The 19,328-nt window shown below is 37.5% G+C and overlaps 1 protein-coding gene across 1 annotated transcript in view; it reads left to right on the top strand.

Annotated features, from left to right (window-relative positions):
• The first annotated feature begins 904 nt into the window (after positions 1 to 904).
• The window catches only part of LOC133268245 (vitellogenin-1-like), a 58,059-nt gene continuing 39,635 nt past the window's right edge, over positions 905 to 19,328 (top strand). The window contains exons 1-3 of the mRNA XM_061451093.1: positions 905 to 1,031; positions 17,020 to 17,040; positions 17,265 to 17,416. Of these exons, the coding sequence (XP_061307077.1) occupies positions 905 to 1,031; positions 17,020 to 17,040; positions 17,265 to 17,416 (300 nt within the window). The remainder of the gene's footprint in view (positions 1,032 to 17,019; positions 17,041 to 17,264; positions 17,417 to 19,328) is intronic.

Genomic DNA, 19,328 nt, shown 5'->3' with positions numbered 1-19,328 from the left:
AGAAAAATATTAGGCTCAGATGGACATCAAATTACTTGGGGATTTTTAAGAAATGTCAGTGGGATATCAGAAAAATCAATTATTTCCACAGGTCTTTTCTTAGCTCTTTATTCATACAGCCTGCATGTCTCCCATTCCTTTCTCTGTCTTTCTCCTTTTTTTTTCTGTTCTTTTACCTGTTCTTCTTCTCTCAAGATCATTTTTAAGAGTCATCTCAGGTTTATATTTTCAGGCGTACTGCTTGTTATCTTACAGTCTGCAAGCAAATAAAAATCTTCTGTATCTTCTCTATCCCAAGGAGGTCAAATGCTACAAAACTGAAGCCACAGCAGGCTTATCTTAAATATAGTTTCAATGACAAGGGTGGGTTACTTATATGTGTCTTCATATGTTGTTTTCCTGAGAATTTAAAGTAAAAATTCATTAAGTTTTACTGAATCTTGGTCACCTCAAAAAAAAAAGAAAATCTAATTAAATAAATTCAGATTTTTAACTTTGTTTTTTGTAAACCAGCAGTAATTGTTTTTACTGTGCAGTGATATAACCAACCATACCAAGTGCTATGCTGAAACTGAGCTAAGTGATGAAAACATTTAACAGCATACTTAGAGAAATACAGAAGAATAATGAAAATTGTGAAAAATCATAAGTAGACATCATGCGTGTGTATACGTGTATCTCTTTCTTAAGATGCATGCTAATTCACAGGTTTAAATTAGTACAGATCTAGCAGAAATGAGGTGAAAATCAGCCCCACATTTTATAAGTGACTCCTTATGCGGTGACAGCAGTGATGTTTTGCCAAGTATGTAAATGTGCTCAGGTGTCCATAAAGTCGAAAGGGTTACTCCTGGGTGAAGCCCGCTCTAGCACAGCCTGGGGTGTGCAGGCCAGAGATATCCCAATGCAGGAGCTGTATGTGGATGTGCGGGTATGGGTTGCAGCATACAGAGACAACAAATTTGGCTGGAGAGAAGCCACAACAGCAAAAGGCACATGCTTATGTGAAGACTCTGACAGAAAAATAGCTGGTAAAGGAGGAAAATGTGCTTAAGGACAAGTGGCTTTCAAGAGAGGAATCAGCAGTGGCAGGGAGACGGACATGCCCGAGATTAAGTTTTACTAATGACTCAAAGCCACACTTTGACTAGTTTACCTCCACAACAGCTCTAGCTTCACAAGTTAAGCTGAAGCATACATTCATAACTTCCATTTTCTATGTATGAGTTTTGTAGGCACACAGTTACACTAAATCTGGGCATTTGGATGTCTGCCTGCCCAGGACTGTGTGTTTATTTCTCGTTTGGGAATAGAAGCACTGGGTTTGCTCATGGAAAGTAGTGAATGAACTCCTCTGCAGGTGCAATCTTAATGTATTCTTAAACTGCTGGCCTCTTTGCCTTTTCAAGTTGAGTTTTATAGTGCTGTTTTGGGCTTGTGTTGTGTTGGTTTTGTTGAGTTTTTTTACAAAAGTAGTCCAAAATGTTCCTTAAAAGAGATTTCTTTAACCTCCCAGAATCTTTTTAACTGGCTTTGCCCAATGCTTAACAATAGCAGGGAGATGGAAGAGCAGGGAAAAAAGGTACACAAGGATCATTTGACCATTGGCATATGATGCCAAACACCAATGTCTATATTCTTTGTTCTTTCTAGTAATGTAACTTTCCAATCATGTAAAGTACAGCATGCCAGGAAACTTGTAACAGTTAATTCATTTCTGGCAGTTCCCAACTGCCAGAAGTCAAGGGAGCAAAAGAGAACATAGTGTAAGCCACAGTTCACATGGCTATGCTACAGACCACGAAGACTGTTGATTGATGCAGTGTGAGTTTACCCTCCAGGATACAGCTGAGGTTATTGGTGGGACAAGGAACTGAAGATTGTGTTGCAGCTATTGGCTCCATTCATGAATTGTTAATGTAGAGGAATAAAAGAATTCACTCAAGGCAATCAATTTCCCTTTAAAAATACAACAATTCACCCCAAAAGAGTGAAAGAAGGCTTAAGTGATAAATTGCAGGAATATTGCTTTCACATTTGACACCCATTAGCCCTGTTTTATATTGGGAAAATAGTATCATTAAGCAAAGTAGACAGTGCTTTACAACTATTAGCTTATGAAAAGATTCAGCTACTACATAAAGATAACTGTTATTAAATAGGAGCATTTTGCAAAGCCTTTAAAGGATAAGAAGCAAGAAAAGTTGTCTTTAGTAGTATAAGTCTTTTTCTACATGCTTTCACAAAAAAAAAAGCACGTCTCACATCTTTAAGACAGAACAATCGGAGCTATTTGAGTTGAGAGGCACTTAATGGGAAGCTAGTTTCCCTTAGCAATAAATGCATATGCCTGTATAAGCTAAAGGAAGTTGCTGTCCTCCTCTGAAAGCACAGAAGTGAAGTAATTACTGTGCGCTGAATTCCCCTGGTGAAATGGTAGTGACTATTGTTTTGCCCCAGGAGGAGCCGTTGAGCAGATATAGGGTGGTCAGTATCCAGTTCTCCAGGGTTAAGGGCCAGGCTAAATAGTGCCTCCTTCATCTTCACCAGCCTTTCCAGACAAGCTGAAACAACTTTCACCAGCAACTTTCTTCCTATAGTCCTTTTCCAGCACAGATCATAAACACTCACTCAGTCTTATAATACACTATCTTGTAAGCTGTTAAACAAATAATATGTGACCGAGTTTCAAAACTCCTGCCAAACAAACCTTCCTCCTAATGTCCAGAAACTGCTGTCCTTTCTATCTCTGTGTCTACTTTAAGGCAGATAAAGCCAACTTCTCACCATGCTTTATCCATCTGTAACATGTCTTCCGAGCACATTACACCCCAAATGCCCCTTAGAGAAGGAAGAGTATAAGGCTGATAGAGAGGGGCAGTTCATTTTCTAACCTATGCCCTCTTCATTCTGAACCGCAAGCATATATGTCTGTTGAAACCATTAGCTTTCATCCCAAGTGCCCAGTTATGTCCTAAAGCAAGACTCAGCAGTATTGCAGATGCAGGGATTTGTGAAAGGAAAGAATGATAGAAGTAGGATGGTGAGGACTACATAAAACATCAAACCACAACACACAGGAGCAAGAGAATTCAGAAGAAGGTTTAGGTTTTTGGACTGAGTGCTGGCTAGAAAAAAAAAAAAAAATTTAGAGCTCTCGTCCTTGCTGTTTCTTATGCTTTCTGAACTGTGGACACGTGAATATATAATCAGGTATTTTCCCCTTAATCTTTACCCCCATATTTGTTTTTTTTTTTTGAGGTGAAAACATTTTCTAGTTCCATAAGAACTTTCAATTCTAGCTGGCGCCAAACTCTGAGGTAGAAATCACTTAGGATAAGCACTGATCCTTAATGACACAAAGCAAAAAATACTTAGAAAGACTTTGTTACTAGCTTGTAAACATAGGGGCAAGGAAATGCCTTTCAACCAGCATGTGTTTGCCTTTATTTTGCCAGGACCCTGTCTTAGAGTTAGTTCAACCATCACTTGTCCAAGTATCTTCTTCCTTAGTCTCAACAGTTGTCTGCAGGAGCAACTGCTCTTCACCATCTGCTGACCAGACTATCTTCACCAACTCATTTTCTTCCATCAGTTACTCCTTCATTCTGTTTTCCCTCACCTCCATGATTCATTTTATTTTTTGCCAGCCTTCCTGATCTTCAGCAAACAAGAGCTGTCTGCCCCCAGCATCGCAACAAAGCTAAATGCAGAAGAAAATCTGAGATACGCTCCAGCAACCAGGGGAAGCTGGGAAGAGACAGCAATATTTGTTTTCATTATTGATCAGTATTTCTAATATAGGGTTACCTCAGCCTCTCAGTCAAGACAGATATTTCTTTGACGTAGATGCTGAGTCTTCACCTAGTGAGAGATTTTCTCTGCCTTAAAACTTTTATAGTCCAACAGGCATGACATACTATCCACATTTTGTATTAAGCATGATTTGCTCCAAGAGCAACATGGAACCATAAATTGAAAGTGGTTCTTCTCAGGCTGTATCCACTGCCTCAACCACAAAACCAAGTTCTGTGACTCCTGCAGGCTATTTAGCAATTGGAACTAGGAAATATTTCACAGTCTCTTTTTCTTAGTATCTGTAAATTGGGTCTTACTGAAGCCAAAAGGGTTGTTTCATTCTGGTGATGTTTGTAAGTTTGCTGTGTTTTGTCATGTTAGAATTCAAGCTTATATACCACTACAGCTTTTTGGTGCTAGATGAGAATTTTTCCTCAGTACTAAACTATTAAAAATATTTAAAAAATCAGGTCCAGAAGTAAGTACACTCTTACTTCAGCTGTACATCAGCAAGCAATTCCAGCATACTTTGCTTGCCTCCTTTTCAGAGCTACATCAGAAAAGTTAGTGCATAGCACATTATGACTACTGACAGGTATTTTCAAGCATGCCACTGTTTTGTAAGAAGCTTTGTACTTGACCTTCTTTGTAATCAGGAAAGGTGTTACTTGGACTTTCAGATGCCTGTCACATGCATATCTAAGTGATCCAAATTGTATCTCTGTATATTGCAATTATGCTTAATGTCACCGTTCTATCCCACATATTTCATTCTGGCCACTTATGAAGTGAATGAGCAGCACTTTTTCCCCAGCCAAGCATTCATACAGCTGTGCTGAAAATTCGATTTCATACCCATGTCATTTTCTCCTACAACTTGCCCAAGTTTTATTCAAGTTATCTACAGATCATTCTATTCTTCCCAGATCAACAGCATACATTATATTTGCAGTTGCCATTTGATTGGCAGCAAGCATACTATTAGGTGCTAAACAAATCTGAAAAAGTAGGTCACATAAATTTGCAGAGTGTAGTTTGCTGAATACCTGTGGAGATTTACGTATAGTACATTGTATGGATTTCTTCCGAGCAGCCTTTGCCCACTATGTGCATTAAGAATGATACGGTGGATGGGAATGTTCTTCTAGCAAAACACCGTTCATGCTTTCTATAGGACTATCCTGGAGCCAGAGCCAGTGCACCTTAAAACTTGAGCATGAGCTGAGGAGTATAAAAGCAAGAAAGTAACTTAAGGACCAAGAATATACTAAAGACTGCGGAAACAGATATCAAAAAGGTACAGAGAAAGAAGTTATTTCACACTTATAAAACTTTTTGCCTAATATAATTAAATGGAAGCCAGGAGTAACTCTCATCTCATCCTCTAAATACTTCCATAGTCCTCACAGCACATCAATGTGAGCAATATAGTGTCAAACTAAGTCCCAATCTAACACCACTGATGTAACTCCAAATTATCAGGTTAGATAGAGGCAACATTGTGCAAAAATCTATAGCCTGTGTTACTAAAGCCCCTAGTTTAGGTACCATAATGGTTTCTTTTGGCCTGTAAACCTTTGAAATGATCATTCTACTTTTTAAAGAAGACTCTTAAACATCTTAAGGTCATTGCATTGGGTTACAATTGCAGCTATAAAATGACCAGTAACAAACCAAACACATTTTTCTGAAACATGCTTCTTATGTTGCAGACACTGCTTCTCTCACTCATTATAGTGAGATCCCTTATTGCCCAGTATTGTACTAACTCCGTCTGGTCTATTGTACTGTTGTAACACTCCTTTGCCCATTGTATTAGGTTAGCACCTCCTTGGCTATAATAAGTATGAAAAAAAATTCAAGGCTTAACTTGTCAAATGGAACTTTTCAGTGACTTATTGAAAGAACCCCTGCAGTATTACAAAATGCAGGTTTTCTGTCATCTAACTAAAAGATCTCTTTAGAAACCTTCATTTTTTATGTGTGTAAAGACAATTTCTTCTAGTGAAACTCTTTGATTCTTCCCTGAATGAAAGCAAGTGTTTTAAAACTTTTTGAGGTGCCCCAAAGGCTCACTTCTATACTACGGAACGTGAAAGACTATGAACATCTCACATAATCGCCACATAGACACATTGCAGTGTGCTCCTGGCAGCAATCGTTCATTACATTTTGCAGGCTTTCATAAAAAAAAAAACCAAAAAAAAAAAAAAACCTGAATAAAACCAGGGAAGAGAAACTGTGAACTGTATTTCTTCATCATGAGAATCTGGGGGAAGCAAGGCTAGAAAGAAAGCAGTTGTCAGAGGTTGTTAATGAGGTTAAGATAAATTGTTGCTGCAGAGTTCTTACCTAATGAAACATAATCAGAAACAGAAATGTGAAGCAAAAAGGTATCCTGCTAACCTCCTTTAAGCAGATATACTCCAAGTGTTGCTGTCTTTTGTACTTTGCAAGAAAATCGTAACATTTATTTGTACAAGAGAAGCTCATAAGTCAGCATTCTTTTCTGTCCCCTTAGGTTCTGCTTGGAGCACCTTCCACCCGCCACAGCATATGAATTTCTGCCATCAGAATAAGTTGCTGTAGGTGAATCAGGTCCTTGGACTATCTTCTTACATAGTTGCTGTTTCTCCCTTTCTCATCATTCGTTACGCTGTAATGCTGAGGTGAAGCTGGGCTTTTTTCCCTTTTAGCATCTCTATGGCAGGCATTAACATACATTATAATGAGCATAGCATACACATGGGGAAGACAAAATATTTTATACAAATAACTCTGCTTTGGTCTTTAGGGATAATTTTGTAAGGGGTGTTTGGGGGGGTTGTTTGTTTTGTTTTTTTGGGGGGTTTGGGTGGTTTTTTTTGTTTTGTTTTCTTATTTATTAGCAACAGATATGGTGAACACCAAAGGCCAGTTTTGTGAATGTTTTTTATGGAGACAGTGCATCCCACATCTTTGAGTGCGCAAAGGAGGGAAGAGATGGGGCAATGTCAGTACCTAACTTGCTGCCGCAGGGCACCACAGGAAGAGACAGCAGCGCCTTCAGGATGGTTTAAATGAAGCTTCCCTTCCATTTTCTGAACAGTTAAGAGGAGTACTCATCTTTGGTTTTATTTGGTCTGTTTCATAGTTAGTGCAGTTTAAGTCCCTATGCAGTGATGTAGTGAGGGGTTTAGAGAGCTGCAGCTTGGGCTGTTTAGGAGATCAAGGAGCCATCTGATCGTATTGTTGCACTGTGCTTCTCATTCAGCTTTGAGTTTGGGGCAGAGTCATTGTGTCTACAGTGCCACCGAGTAAGAGCCAGGCTGAAAATGGTGAGAGATAAAAGTTAAAATAACTTTTCCAGATAGCAAAGAAAAGCCAACTGGGGAAAACAGAATATATGAAATTCAGGGTCTTGCAGAAGTGCAAGACTAAGAAAATACCTGAAGCTCTCTTTATATTGTTCTGAAGGATACAGGAAGGGATCAAAGAGAAGAAAAAAAAAAAGTTTACTTTTGCTTCTTTTTTTTTCTGCATTGTGCTCTTGCTCCTTGCTTCAGATGGGAGAGTGAAGTAGACACCTTTTTCCAGCCTTCTCATCTGAAGGATTTTAAATGGGCTTCAAAACTGAAAAGTAGAATTTCCTATATATAGCTATCTTTTTATCATGTAGCTTCAAATAATTCTCATTTGTTTCCAGAGTACTGTTTAGTGTACTTTTATTTAAGCTGTTTAAAATATCTCTACCTTCTTTTCTTTATTTTACAAGGACAAATCTGAATCATTGTTCCCTGGGACAGAGAACCAAAAATAGACTTCTTAATGCTGAGGTAATAAAATGGCCAAATATTACCAGTGTGTTTCAGTTTAAATCCCTTTTTCCCTCATGTTATTTCAATCTGGCTATTGAGGGGACTTAACAGTGTCTCTGTAAAAACAATAGGTTTCCAATTAAGTATCATTAGGTGGACAAAAATATCTGGTTTAAGTCAAAGATCTTATGAGGCTCCAGAGTAAAATGAGTGACAGTGAAGGTAAAGTGCTATGACAAGAAATCAAACAGCTCCTTCACTGGGAAATCTGGCATCCTTTCCTTCTCTCCAGATCAATCTGAAGCTGCTGTTGGCTTCTTGTATGCCTCATGCTCTTTAGCAAAGTACACTCCTCTTATATCTCAGGATTGAGGAATACCCTTGTGAAAAACCCAACTGTTTCCCTGAACCTGCTCTTTCATACATTTACTGAAAGTTTTCTCCTCACCCCTTGTACCAACTTTCATTGCAGGCGTGTAGAGCCCACTTCAGTGACTAGTCTTTTCACTGTTTATGAAGAAACACACTGCCTTGTTTTGCCTTTGGTTGTTGTTGTTGGCGCCTTATTTCTCACAGGCAGAGGTCCATTGGCTCAGTCCAGGGCCATTGTGAAGATCTGTCCACAGGTCTCATCCTTCCTACGGGGAAGAGGCAATTTGCCCATCAGATGGAAACAAACTCCCATTTGCTGTAACTTCAGGATGAAAAGGCAGACTGTTTCAAGCCCATTGCTAACGTTCCCAGAAATACCTTTAATGGTCTTCATTTCAATATACTTTGAACCTGCTGCTTCTGTAATTTATCTTCTTCAGCATAAAATTTGGCTCACATACCTGTGGTTCCACATGTAGTGTAGACAGTTCTATAACATTAGAACCTATTAACCGCTAACTTAGAAGTCTATGGTAGCTATATTTTGTGAATGCTTAGTGAGGTTTGAGCTGGTAGCCTATTTGCTTGGGTTTCCTTTTTTCTTGTTTACCAAGTGACTGGCCTGGCTTTTCAAACTGTACTGTGAGATCAGTTTCTTTTCCATGCTTCATTAAGACAGAGCGTTTGTTACCCTCACTTCAGACATTGCCTAAGTCTTGGTATATGCACTGCTGTCACTCCCTTTTATCTTTTTCTATACATTTCCCAATGTGTTGGGTGAGTTGAAATTTACAGATGGAGCTGCTGATGTGCTTTCATGTAAAACATATTTTCTTTTGCAGCTGTATGTCTCATATTTTAATTTCCCTTTGTTGTTACCAGCAGTTACTTTTATGCCTGGAAGATGAGCTGTTCCTATACTCCTCCATAGCTTCTCCTAGACACATTTTTTTGTAGATTGCTTGGTGAGGAGAACTGAAAGGTTATAGGGCTGCTACCTTCCAGAAAGACACTGAATTATTTAGTATCAACACTTCTACCTAAAAATGATAGCATCTTTTGACTCTAAGTTCAACAATGGCATTGCCGTCATCAGTTAGAACAATGGCTTGAGCATACTGCTTTTACAGATAGCCCAGAAGCTGTCTGGAGAGCCTAAACATGGACAGATCTGTAATGTTTATGAGTAACAGTTACACTGAGAAAGAGATTCAAGTTTATAAACACAAAAAAATCTCATGTTAAAAGTCTTGGCTGTGTTAATAGGCAGTTTTGCTGTAACTCTGTGTGAGATGGCAGCCACAGGCACTGGCGTTGAAGAATAGATGCCTGTGGTGGCCAGACCAAAAATGCAAGTGGTATAGAATGTTTGTATAACTTATTAGGAGTTAAAATAATACATATGTTTAAATTCATATATTTATTATACTGTATAGGGTTATATACTGCATGTATTTGTAAGTGCACAAATACAGAATGGAGTGGTAAAGTTAACATTCATTTCAGAAAACTCACAGATACATGAATCCAAATAGTTTTGTTATTTGTAGGAAAGGCCTTAAATCTATGTTTAAAGAGTATGCCAAATTCTCATTTACTTTTACCTCTTCAACTCTTCATTTTAAGTACAACAGTGTCCAGAAATTCTGGGAAGATTAATAGGAATGTTCGGATTATGTATTAGATAATACTTATGCTTCTTTGTATTTTGTAGCATTCAGTTACAGGGTTTATGCACTAATGATCAATTCAAAGGAATCTAATTGTTGTTATAAATTCTCTATAAAAATAAGAAGGTAGTATCAACCGATATCTTCCTATGTTAAAAATTTTGAAATATTGGGTTAGATACAGAGCTGGGGTAAACTGACTCAATTCAATGTAATTTGACTGAGCTACACCAGTTTATCCCAGAAGAAATTCTTTCTGTGAATGAATCACAACTAAATTTCAGGGGAGAAAGGAAAGCCAATAAGACTAAACTGTAGAAAATGTTCATGAAGTCTCTTTGGTTACATTCCATTGCCTTCTCCAAAGAATTAAAAGAAAAAATTGATAATTGTGTCCAATTTCAGTTCTGAATGCTCTGGTCAACAACATTGTTTGTTGACTAGTGCAAAAATTCCTTGAAAATCAGTTTCAGAAGTTGCTTTCCCAGTCATTTGCCTTTGAACACCAAGAAAATAATAATCCTCCTAGTGTTTATCCAAAGGTAAGCAAAATGAAATTAATTTAGATATGACAATAAAAAAAAAGTATATGAACATTAAGAAACTGAATTATTTCTGAAATAAAGTCTTAAAGAACATTTTCAAATGTTCTGAGAGGCACCTATGATAGAGCAGATTTTCAAGCCCTATTCATATTGAGAACTATTTTATTCCTTGAGTGTTTGTACTGAAGTTACAGTGATTACTCAAAGAACAAATCAGTGTCAGTATATGCTAGATATAGCTCCAGTTAAACTCCGTGAACAGATACCATTAACTTCAGTGTCAGGTAGTGAGCGTAGTGAGCCAGAGCCTGCATTTAACTTTTGCCTATATTAATACTAAAAAAAGCATTTAAAATAGGGTTTGAGCAGCTAAACATTAAGGCTGCATATACCATGCTGGAGAATGGCCTTGTAGTGCTCTGGCCATGCTAAATTCTTCCTGCAGCAAGAAACATTCCCTATTGTAAGTCTCTTAGAATTGTTTCAGTCAAATTGGTAAGAAATTTTCTGCAAGATGGGAAACAATGCAGGTGTGTAAGACACCGGTAACCTGAAAATTGCAGGCCTGGATTTGTATCCAGATCTTGCATCTCCTGAATACACAAATTTGTTCTCCCTTTAGTCTCTATATTAGAGGGCAGAAATTAATTCTTCATAGTCCTAACCAAAGATGTATTCAAGAGTTAGTTTGTCCTCTGATATTTACAGGCACCATGGAATCATAGCACTGTAGTCCTTCATAAGCAGATATGAATATCAGTGCTTCATTTAATATTTTAAACTGTAATTGTCTTATACAGAAAATAGGATTATGATTAATACATGCTGTACTGGCTATAACCATGTAGCAACTTTCTTTCCAAGTAATGAAACATACGGTGCTCGATTCATTATTGAACTGACTTTCACAGTAACTTAACTAAATTGTGTTCCTATTTTTATATAATTATACCTTTTAATCTTTAGAAGTTGTCGTCATTGATTAAATACTGGTAGGGGATTTTGCTGCTCATTTTTTATTTTGTTGAGGGTAAAGTCAATGCTTGTTGTTTGAACTGGCAGAGCATTATCTGCTCCTTCCTCAGGAATAATACACGGCTTATCTGACCCATGACCTAATGTCACTGTGACCCAGTGCTGTAAAACTAAGGTATCAAAACCTCATATATTCTGTGCCAAGAGTAAGTTCATACTGAGCTTGCTCCTGATACCATAAACTTATCTGATACTCTGACACTAGAAAGTGATGATACAGATCCATTTTGTACTTGCAGTGGTTCTGTGGTATAAAGGAATAAGTCACTAAGGTGAAGGTCTATGAAAGAGAAAAATAATCATCATTATACCTGAGGATATAGGCTTCTGGGGAAAAAAGTCAGTGCTTTCTCCTCCATTTGTAAAGAATATTGCATATTTTGGGTGGAACACCAAAATAAGTAATGATTTTGAGAATTCATTACATATATATATACACACTACTCCACACCTTAAAAAAAAAACAAACAAAACAAAACCAAACCCCAAAACAATCACAATTCCTTTCATAGGAGAGCCTCAAATTTTGCCCAATACACTTGGCCTGATGTAAAGAAAAAGGAAAGACCTCAGAATTTTCTTCTTTTTAAGATTTTTCCATTGATGCCTCAGGCCCTGTTCCTCCAAGAACAGAAAAGCATCCTCATGCAGGGTTACATAAGATCATGTGTCTTTTTCTGAAGTGACAACTTCTTTATGTGCTCACAACGACTCCTGCAAAAGGTTTGTAGATGCTGAGTCTGCTAAACCTGGTATGCTCCCTCTTCCAGACATCCATCCTAAGGCACATGGGATGGCCTGGAATCGCCTCACCTCCCTGCAGCAGCGCTCACATTTTATACAGTCAGAGTACATTGGAACTAACGTTACACAAGTATTTTTCTATCTGGACGCATTACTTGCCGTGATAGATCTAACTAAGCATGCAATTACAAGCAGTACCTCAGTTTGTAGGTGAACTTTTAATGTAGTGCACAGAGCTCTCCGTTATCCTATATGTGCAATCACCATTTCATCCCCAAAGTGACCAAGGTGGAGGCATGACAAGGCTAAATTTCAGGGCCTTCTGATTTCCTGTTAGTACAAATGCCACAGCAGCTAATCACTCTGTGACCATGAAGTCTAAGTTAGGGTTAAGATAAACTTGAAGAAGTTATCTTTAGTGCAATAGAATTGCATAGCAAACAGCAGTCCTCAAATATGACATGACTCAGATCTCAGATGGCAAATTGTCTAACATTTAACCATATTGAATGACTTGGGAAATAGTATATACTGCATTGGGGTGGTGAGGGTGGGGGTGGAAATCCTGAAGCCACTTAATCAGTATGCTGGCTGACGAGCCAATGACGATAGTGACAGTAGTGGGCTGTTAGGCTTCAGAATGTGTTTTCCATATATGAAAAAAAAAACCCTTTGAGCATTTAGGATAGCTGAGGTATACCATAACAATCTGTTTTCAGATTGAGAATGTCAGAGTTTAATTCCATGCTAGTCTTTTTCTCAGTTTCATTTTTTTCTCTGGAAATGAAAGGCAAATCCATGTTAGGTGTCAAGAATAATCCCACTGACTATTCCATCAAAATGCACAAAGATGTGGCTTTGGTTTAACAACGTATATTAACTAAAATATACCAAAATAAAATTCTCAGCTATACTACAAATCTAGACCAATAGCATCTTTCAAACCATTCATACACTGAAAGCTAGACAAAATAAAGATAGCATTCCTACCTCTTTCATTTTTCAAACCTTGTTTCCAAATCCCACAGTTATCACTCCATTAGGAGTGTGCTAGCATCAAACTGGGATAACAGGAGGGAATTGGGCCTGTTTGTTTCTTCCTAGTAAAAGGAATGGAGGTAAAAAAAAACAAAACCAACCCCTTTTAAAGCAAACTAATGTAACAAAATCCCTTTGTGAATGTACTAGGATCAGCATATGACATTTTAACCCAACCCAGAACACATTCTTATTCATAAGACAATGCTCAGAGTCTCTAGAGAAAATAATAAACATTATCTTGGAGGCTATGTTACAATAACAAATGCTGAATATTTTGAGGAAAAAAATCAAGGATGAATGTTATGAAACAGGTGTGAATTATTTTTTAATATATTTTGAAGTAAGGTTTCTTCATCTTTAGAAATGAGGAAAACTGAAGGCTAAAAATCACTCTAGCTTAGCCAACTGATTATATCTATTTTAACCTGCTATGGTTGCTTGGCAGATCTTTTGCTAATCCCTGCTCTGTCATTAAGCTATATATTAGCAGGATGGAAATGCCACCACCGCACCATAATTCAGCAATGTGAATACAGAACCAGGAGAGTGCAGAGCTATCAGCAGCAGTACAACAGGAGATAACAAGACCCTGTTACTCAAGCAGAATGTGTTATGTAAAGACAATTGCAGTGTAGAAGCAATAGCTCTAATCAGGTTAATTAGGCTGTATTCATGTTTCATTTATGGTACAAGTGACCTGTAAATTCAAAGCAGTCTGCCTCATCTTATTGCACTCCTTATACAGCCATCATGTTCTCTGTAACACTCAGCACCATATAATTTCTTTCTTAAAAAAAAAAATAAAAAAATCCCAAGATATCACCTGCTCCTTTTTAAAAGTTTTTTTTTAATTGTTTATGACTAAGAAAAGAAAAAAAGGAAAAGATACAGGTTGTGTATAAAGCCCATGCCCACATTAAAGTTCCTGCCTTTGCAACTGAATTAGGCACTTGGAAGTTGTTTGTGGAGGGCCTATTTAATTGTGCTTTTTTTTATTTTTCATGTATTTTCTTGCTCACTAACGTGACATGTTGAATATTTAAGAAAAATTGTACTGGCTTTGAAAAGTGTGGCTCTCACCTTTCCTCCTTTTATCCACTTCCTTAAAGTGATAGATTGCATGTTGATTCCCTCAGAGCTAGTTGGAAGGACATGTCTGCTTTGGAGAAAGTATTAGAGCCCAGTGCTGTGACCCTCAAATTCTAGCTGTGTCTTCTCTTTGCTTCCTGAACGTATTATGTTGTCCCTTTAAAGTAATAATGGGTCCACCAATTCTAAGATCACTTTTTCCTCATCCCCAAGAAAACAAGGCTGGGTGGAGAAGAGCTGTTGAAAAGAGAAAAGACATGCTGCAGATGAAGAAAGCACAGCAATGTATGCAATCTTAATTATTTTAACTCAGTGTCCAGCAATCAGGTATCTGCATGCTGATTGTGAGCCTAGACTCCGTGCTCCCCATTAAAAAAAAAATGCGGTATTTTCATTAAGCAGTTAGAACAAAATTATTTATGTTATGCTTTAATTATAGTCTTTTATTAAACTTGAAAAATGCTACAGCTCCATTTTAATGTCCCTTAAACATTATTTCCATATGCTGTTAATGCTTAAGTGAATAGTCTTTCTTGTACAGTTCTGCATATAATATAATATATGTATTTTCTTATACATTCTGTCCTGTAGAGGTGTGGCTGGTTGAACAGAATAACACAGTATCACTGCAGAGGTCCAGTTGTTGTGCTGATGAGCAGTGTCATAAAAAGCAGGATGACAGAAGCAGGAATGTTTTGCATGTTACCACTTACAGTATTACACTGCTGCTGTGCATTTACTTTCATTCTTGCTGCAAAAAAACGTGACTGTAGGGAATTTCTAACTATATTTGACAGCGAATACATGCCAGAAAAGGCATGCCGCTGAATTTCACAGGGCCCGCAAACTTGGCGCATCTTGTCATATCTCACACAAGTTAACACCCTGGAAGAAAACATCAGGGAAAATCCATGTGCACTTAATTTTTTACCATCTGAACACACACTGAACCAACAACCCAGTTATTAATCTCTTCTAATGGCTCACATGTCTATCATATATTTTTTAATATTTTATTAGACACACATGTAATTTCAAGGAAAGCCTGACTACTCATCCAATTCCATACCTTTCCCTTTATGAAAAAAAAGCTGCAATATTAAAATTCTCCAGATTTCAGGAGGTATTGGTAGCAAAGCTATCCAAACAAGACAGCCCTCATTTACTTTCTGACTTTCCCTGTTTTTCCAGCCCAGGCAGCTGTGAGGAACAGCAACAGAGCAGAGGGGCCACACCACTGCTTCCCTGACTTCAGCTCAGGTGCACTGGCACCACAGTAATAAACTTCATTATTCCTCAGTCAGGTGGCACCACTCCAAGTAAATGAAGTAATCCTGTAAAGGGACTGCTTGATGGAGCCTGCAGTAAATATATTCTCAGGCCTGATAGTAGAGACCTCAGGACCTGTGCTGAGGTTTCATCCTTCTCCTCCCTGATGAATAGCAACAGCCAAGAAAACCTTGTTCTCCTCCTGGAGGGTAAAGTCTAGCTGCCTGACTATGTGCATTACTTGCAGGTATATTGTACCTTTCACAGCTGCAAGCAAATACCAGGTATACATTCCTGAGCTCTCCTTCCTGACCCCTTAGTAACCCTTGTACCCAGGTGGGTTTTTTTAAGTGATATTTAGTTTACCATTTGACCAAAAGACAAGATTGAACTTCAAGTAAATGTTAAACACTTTCAAAAAATGTTAAACACTTGCAAAAGATTAAAAAAAAACTTGCAAAACCAACATTAGGGTGTAAAATCCTTTCTGATTTAGTTTTGCTAGGGACTAGTCTAAATGTCATTACTATAAGTACGAAATTCTAGATGTATTTTCTCAAGAGTGGCAGCAGCCAAAGACTTTTGAGAACCCACTGAGAAGGACCTGATACTCCCAACTCACAGAGGTTCTTCTTGAAATGTGGCTAGGTTTTTATTAGATTCTTCTCATAAAGAAATTAGTTTTCCTCCCTTTTTCATAGTATAAACTTTCACCATTAGCCAGAAGCTAATGTGAAGGTGATAATGACAAGGTTTTTCTTCCCAGGTGTGCGTAACAAGACGTGCTTGCAGACACTGTGGCAATTAACCGGGGAAAAACAGTTTCTCATTGCATGCCTATGAGCTCTAAGGTATCTCAATCCTAAGTCTATGAAATCAATCACAAATTCCTCTCTAAAAGTAGAGTTTCAATATGACAGCAAGGTGTGTGTCTCCAAAGCTGTGACCCTTATGAAGAGCAAATTATCAGGAGGCTGAAGACATGATTGGAGAAAGCTAAATTCTTTCAGGAATGATTGAGGATCCATTTTTATTTATCTTAAAATTTTATAACTACAATGTGGAGAAATGGGGAAACAAGATATTTTGAAAAGGAAATCTCTATTTCATATAGAAAGTTAGTAGAAAACATGAGGTGATTTGAAGTTGTCCGCATTCATGACCTCAGAGATGTTTATTTTTGATTGATCAGTAAGCATTCTAAAATACACTTATTTATCAAACTAACATGCCAAGAGAAACATGTGATAACCCATGCCTTTATAAAAGAGAACCCAGCATGTTCACCTTTACTTTTTCTCCATCATGAGGGGCTTGACATTTGCCCTGGTTTTAACAGTGGTGGGTAAGTAACTTATCTGCTTTGATGAATTTAAAATAATATATTGAGGAAAATGTTTCAGAATCTAAACATGGTTCACTTACAAACATGAACTTTAGCATTTTATAGAAAAATTATGAAAATTTTTTCTTGTTTAGGGAAAAAAGTCATTTTGCTATATGCTGAACTAGAAGTTAATTAGAAAGAGTTATGCTATATGTACAAGATGAGATATAGCCTTTCATACTAAAATACATTAACATTTTGGGGTTGGGTTTTTTTTTTTTGCTTTGTCATTTCATTACTCTTTCTTTTTTTTTTTTTTCCTTCTCTTTCAGGGAGCCAGCATCTTAATTACCGTAAGTAATTTCCCTATCAGCTAATATAATTATAATGAGTGAAATTCAAAATAGAATCTGAAAAGTATATCAATGTTTAATATAATTTTGCAACAGCTAATTTTTCTCAGGTGCAATACAAAAATGAACAAATTCATCTTTTTTGTGCCATACACTCTAATACAGGTACTTTAATATGTTTTGTACAGTCTTTATGATGTTTTATGGAAACCATTTCTTTGCAGAACCCGATTTCAGTGAAAACAAGGTTTATTCATTTAATTATGAAAGCATACTTCTCAGTGGACTTCCAGAGAAAGGACTTGCAAGAGCTGGAATAAGAATAAAAAGTAAAGTGGAAATTAGTGGTATTGGGCCAAAACTTTGTCTTATTAGGGTAAGAAAATGTATTCAGTTTGAAAGGTAAAATTTTCTTCATACTTGACTTATTTTTTTAAGCTTTTGGGAAGTAATTAATTTTCATCATGTGTTGTGCTTACTCAGGGAGAATGCAAGTAACACTATTTTTTTTTCATGCAGTGCCCTAAATTCTATTTGCACTTTGTCAGGTAATTCTCAGCTCAAGCCAGGCTTGGGCTTGAAGGATTTCTTCTGCTTTGTGGTCAGGGAGACAATGGAATGTAATTTGAGATGCACAATAATTTATTACTGGATCAATCCAATTGTTCCAAACTGTACAACCTAAGATTATTTAATCAACTGATTTTGTAACCAGCAAATGAAAGGCAATAAAACATGCGACAGTAGCTGGATGTGATTCAATATTTAGCATAATTAATGTCATCTGGTGGCTTCTTGTTCTGCAGGGTCCCAAATGACATTCTTTGTTATCCTCAATTGTATATTTTTACTGCATGCTGAGTAATTACTAAGAGTTTTGATTATGTGAAAAACACTTGGCTTTAACAGAAGCCTATACGTGCCTCTAATGAGTGTATTGAAATGCATCCCTCAGTTGCTTTGCACAAACTCCACTTAGTCTTCTGCATACGTGGAAGAAAAATGATCTTTTTAAAAGCTTTTATTTGGCAAATTGAAAACTGCAGATTAAAAAGACTGGTGACTGTCTGGTAAATGCTTGTAAATGTATAGCCTTCCAGCCTGAATTAGCCTTGTGTTACTAGATATTTTTGTAAGTTCAAATTCTAATAGATATAGATGAGAAATATTGCTTTCCATAACCTTTGCAAGTGGCTGGACTTTTTTGCAAAACAACAAATAAATAAGAGCCACACATCTACACTGGTGAGTAGAAGGCTTCCCCAGCAGACAGAAGGCAGAAGCCACCTTGTGCTTACCCCACATTCTCCCCCATTCCTACTGAAACAGCTCTTGGGTAAGTCTTCAACGTTTGACTCCTGTTCCCCAGTGCTTTTGGGAAAAAGTTTACGTTTCAAAAATAAATACAGAGATATTTTCAGGCAAGAAAAAGAAGATAAAAAAAAAGATATTTTGGGGCAAGTTCTAAGGGGTAAGTTCTAAATGTAACTATACATTTCTTCCCTTCTGCTCTGGGAAAAGTTTATTTTGCTGCTATTATATTTAAATTAGTTTAGAGGGATGGTTCAGGGAATTAATCTTTCATCTGTAGCCTAGTAGTTTGCATTCAGCCCAAGCAAAAACCTGTGTTCCCTGGGCAGTTTCCAGCTGACAATTTTTTCATCGCAAACCTGCAGGTATGAATTGCCAGATGTGTTCAAAACTAGAAGATAGCATAAGTCCTGACTGGGCCCTGAGGGCTGGGGAAAACTACCTCATCCTGATATTGCAGAGCACTCCCAAACTTGCCTATATGCAATATGCCAGAAGCATGTCCGAGAGGCAGCATGAAGGATTTGCTCTGTAACAGCCTCCTCTGTAAGCTTCAGTTACTGGGGTTGGCAGTGATCTCCACCAACAATAACAAAAATAAATATGAAAGTGCAATCTCCAGAGGTTTGCTGTATGAGGATTTAGTTTGTGTGGCTTTTTGAGAAATTAATCCGCATCTTGCATCACATCACCAGCCTGAGGTGTCAGAGAAAAGTCTCTTTAAATTGTCAAAATATATAGAAGGGAAGGGTCCTCTAAGAAACTAAGCTAAGCATGCCCTATTCCCATGGGGTAGAAATCATTTGAGTTATTCATAGTTCAGCACAACTTTCTACTTGCTTGGATGTGCCCCAGGTTGAGGCTGGAGTATGAAGTACAAAGTGGGGTTGGTGCCTAAGCCTTTGGCTCTGCAGCAAAATGCATAAGGAAGGACAATTTTTGTAATCTACTCTCCACTGCTCAAACTAATTACGACT

The sequence above is a fragment of the Pezoporus flaviventris genome, unplaced genomic scaffold (assembly GCF_033815535.1).
Source record: "Pezoporus flaviventris isolate CSIRO_AGI_PZ_B2104156 unplaced genomic scaffold, CSIRO_AGI_Pfla_v1 ptg000013l, whole genome shotgun sequence".
NCBI lineage: Eukaryota > Metazoa > Chordata > Aves > Psittaciformes > Psittacidae > Pezoporus > Pezoporus flaviventris.
This window is presented reverse-complemented; position numbering and strand designations above follow the sequence as displayed.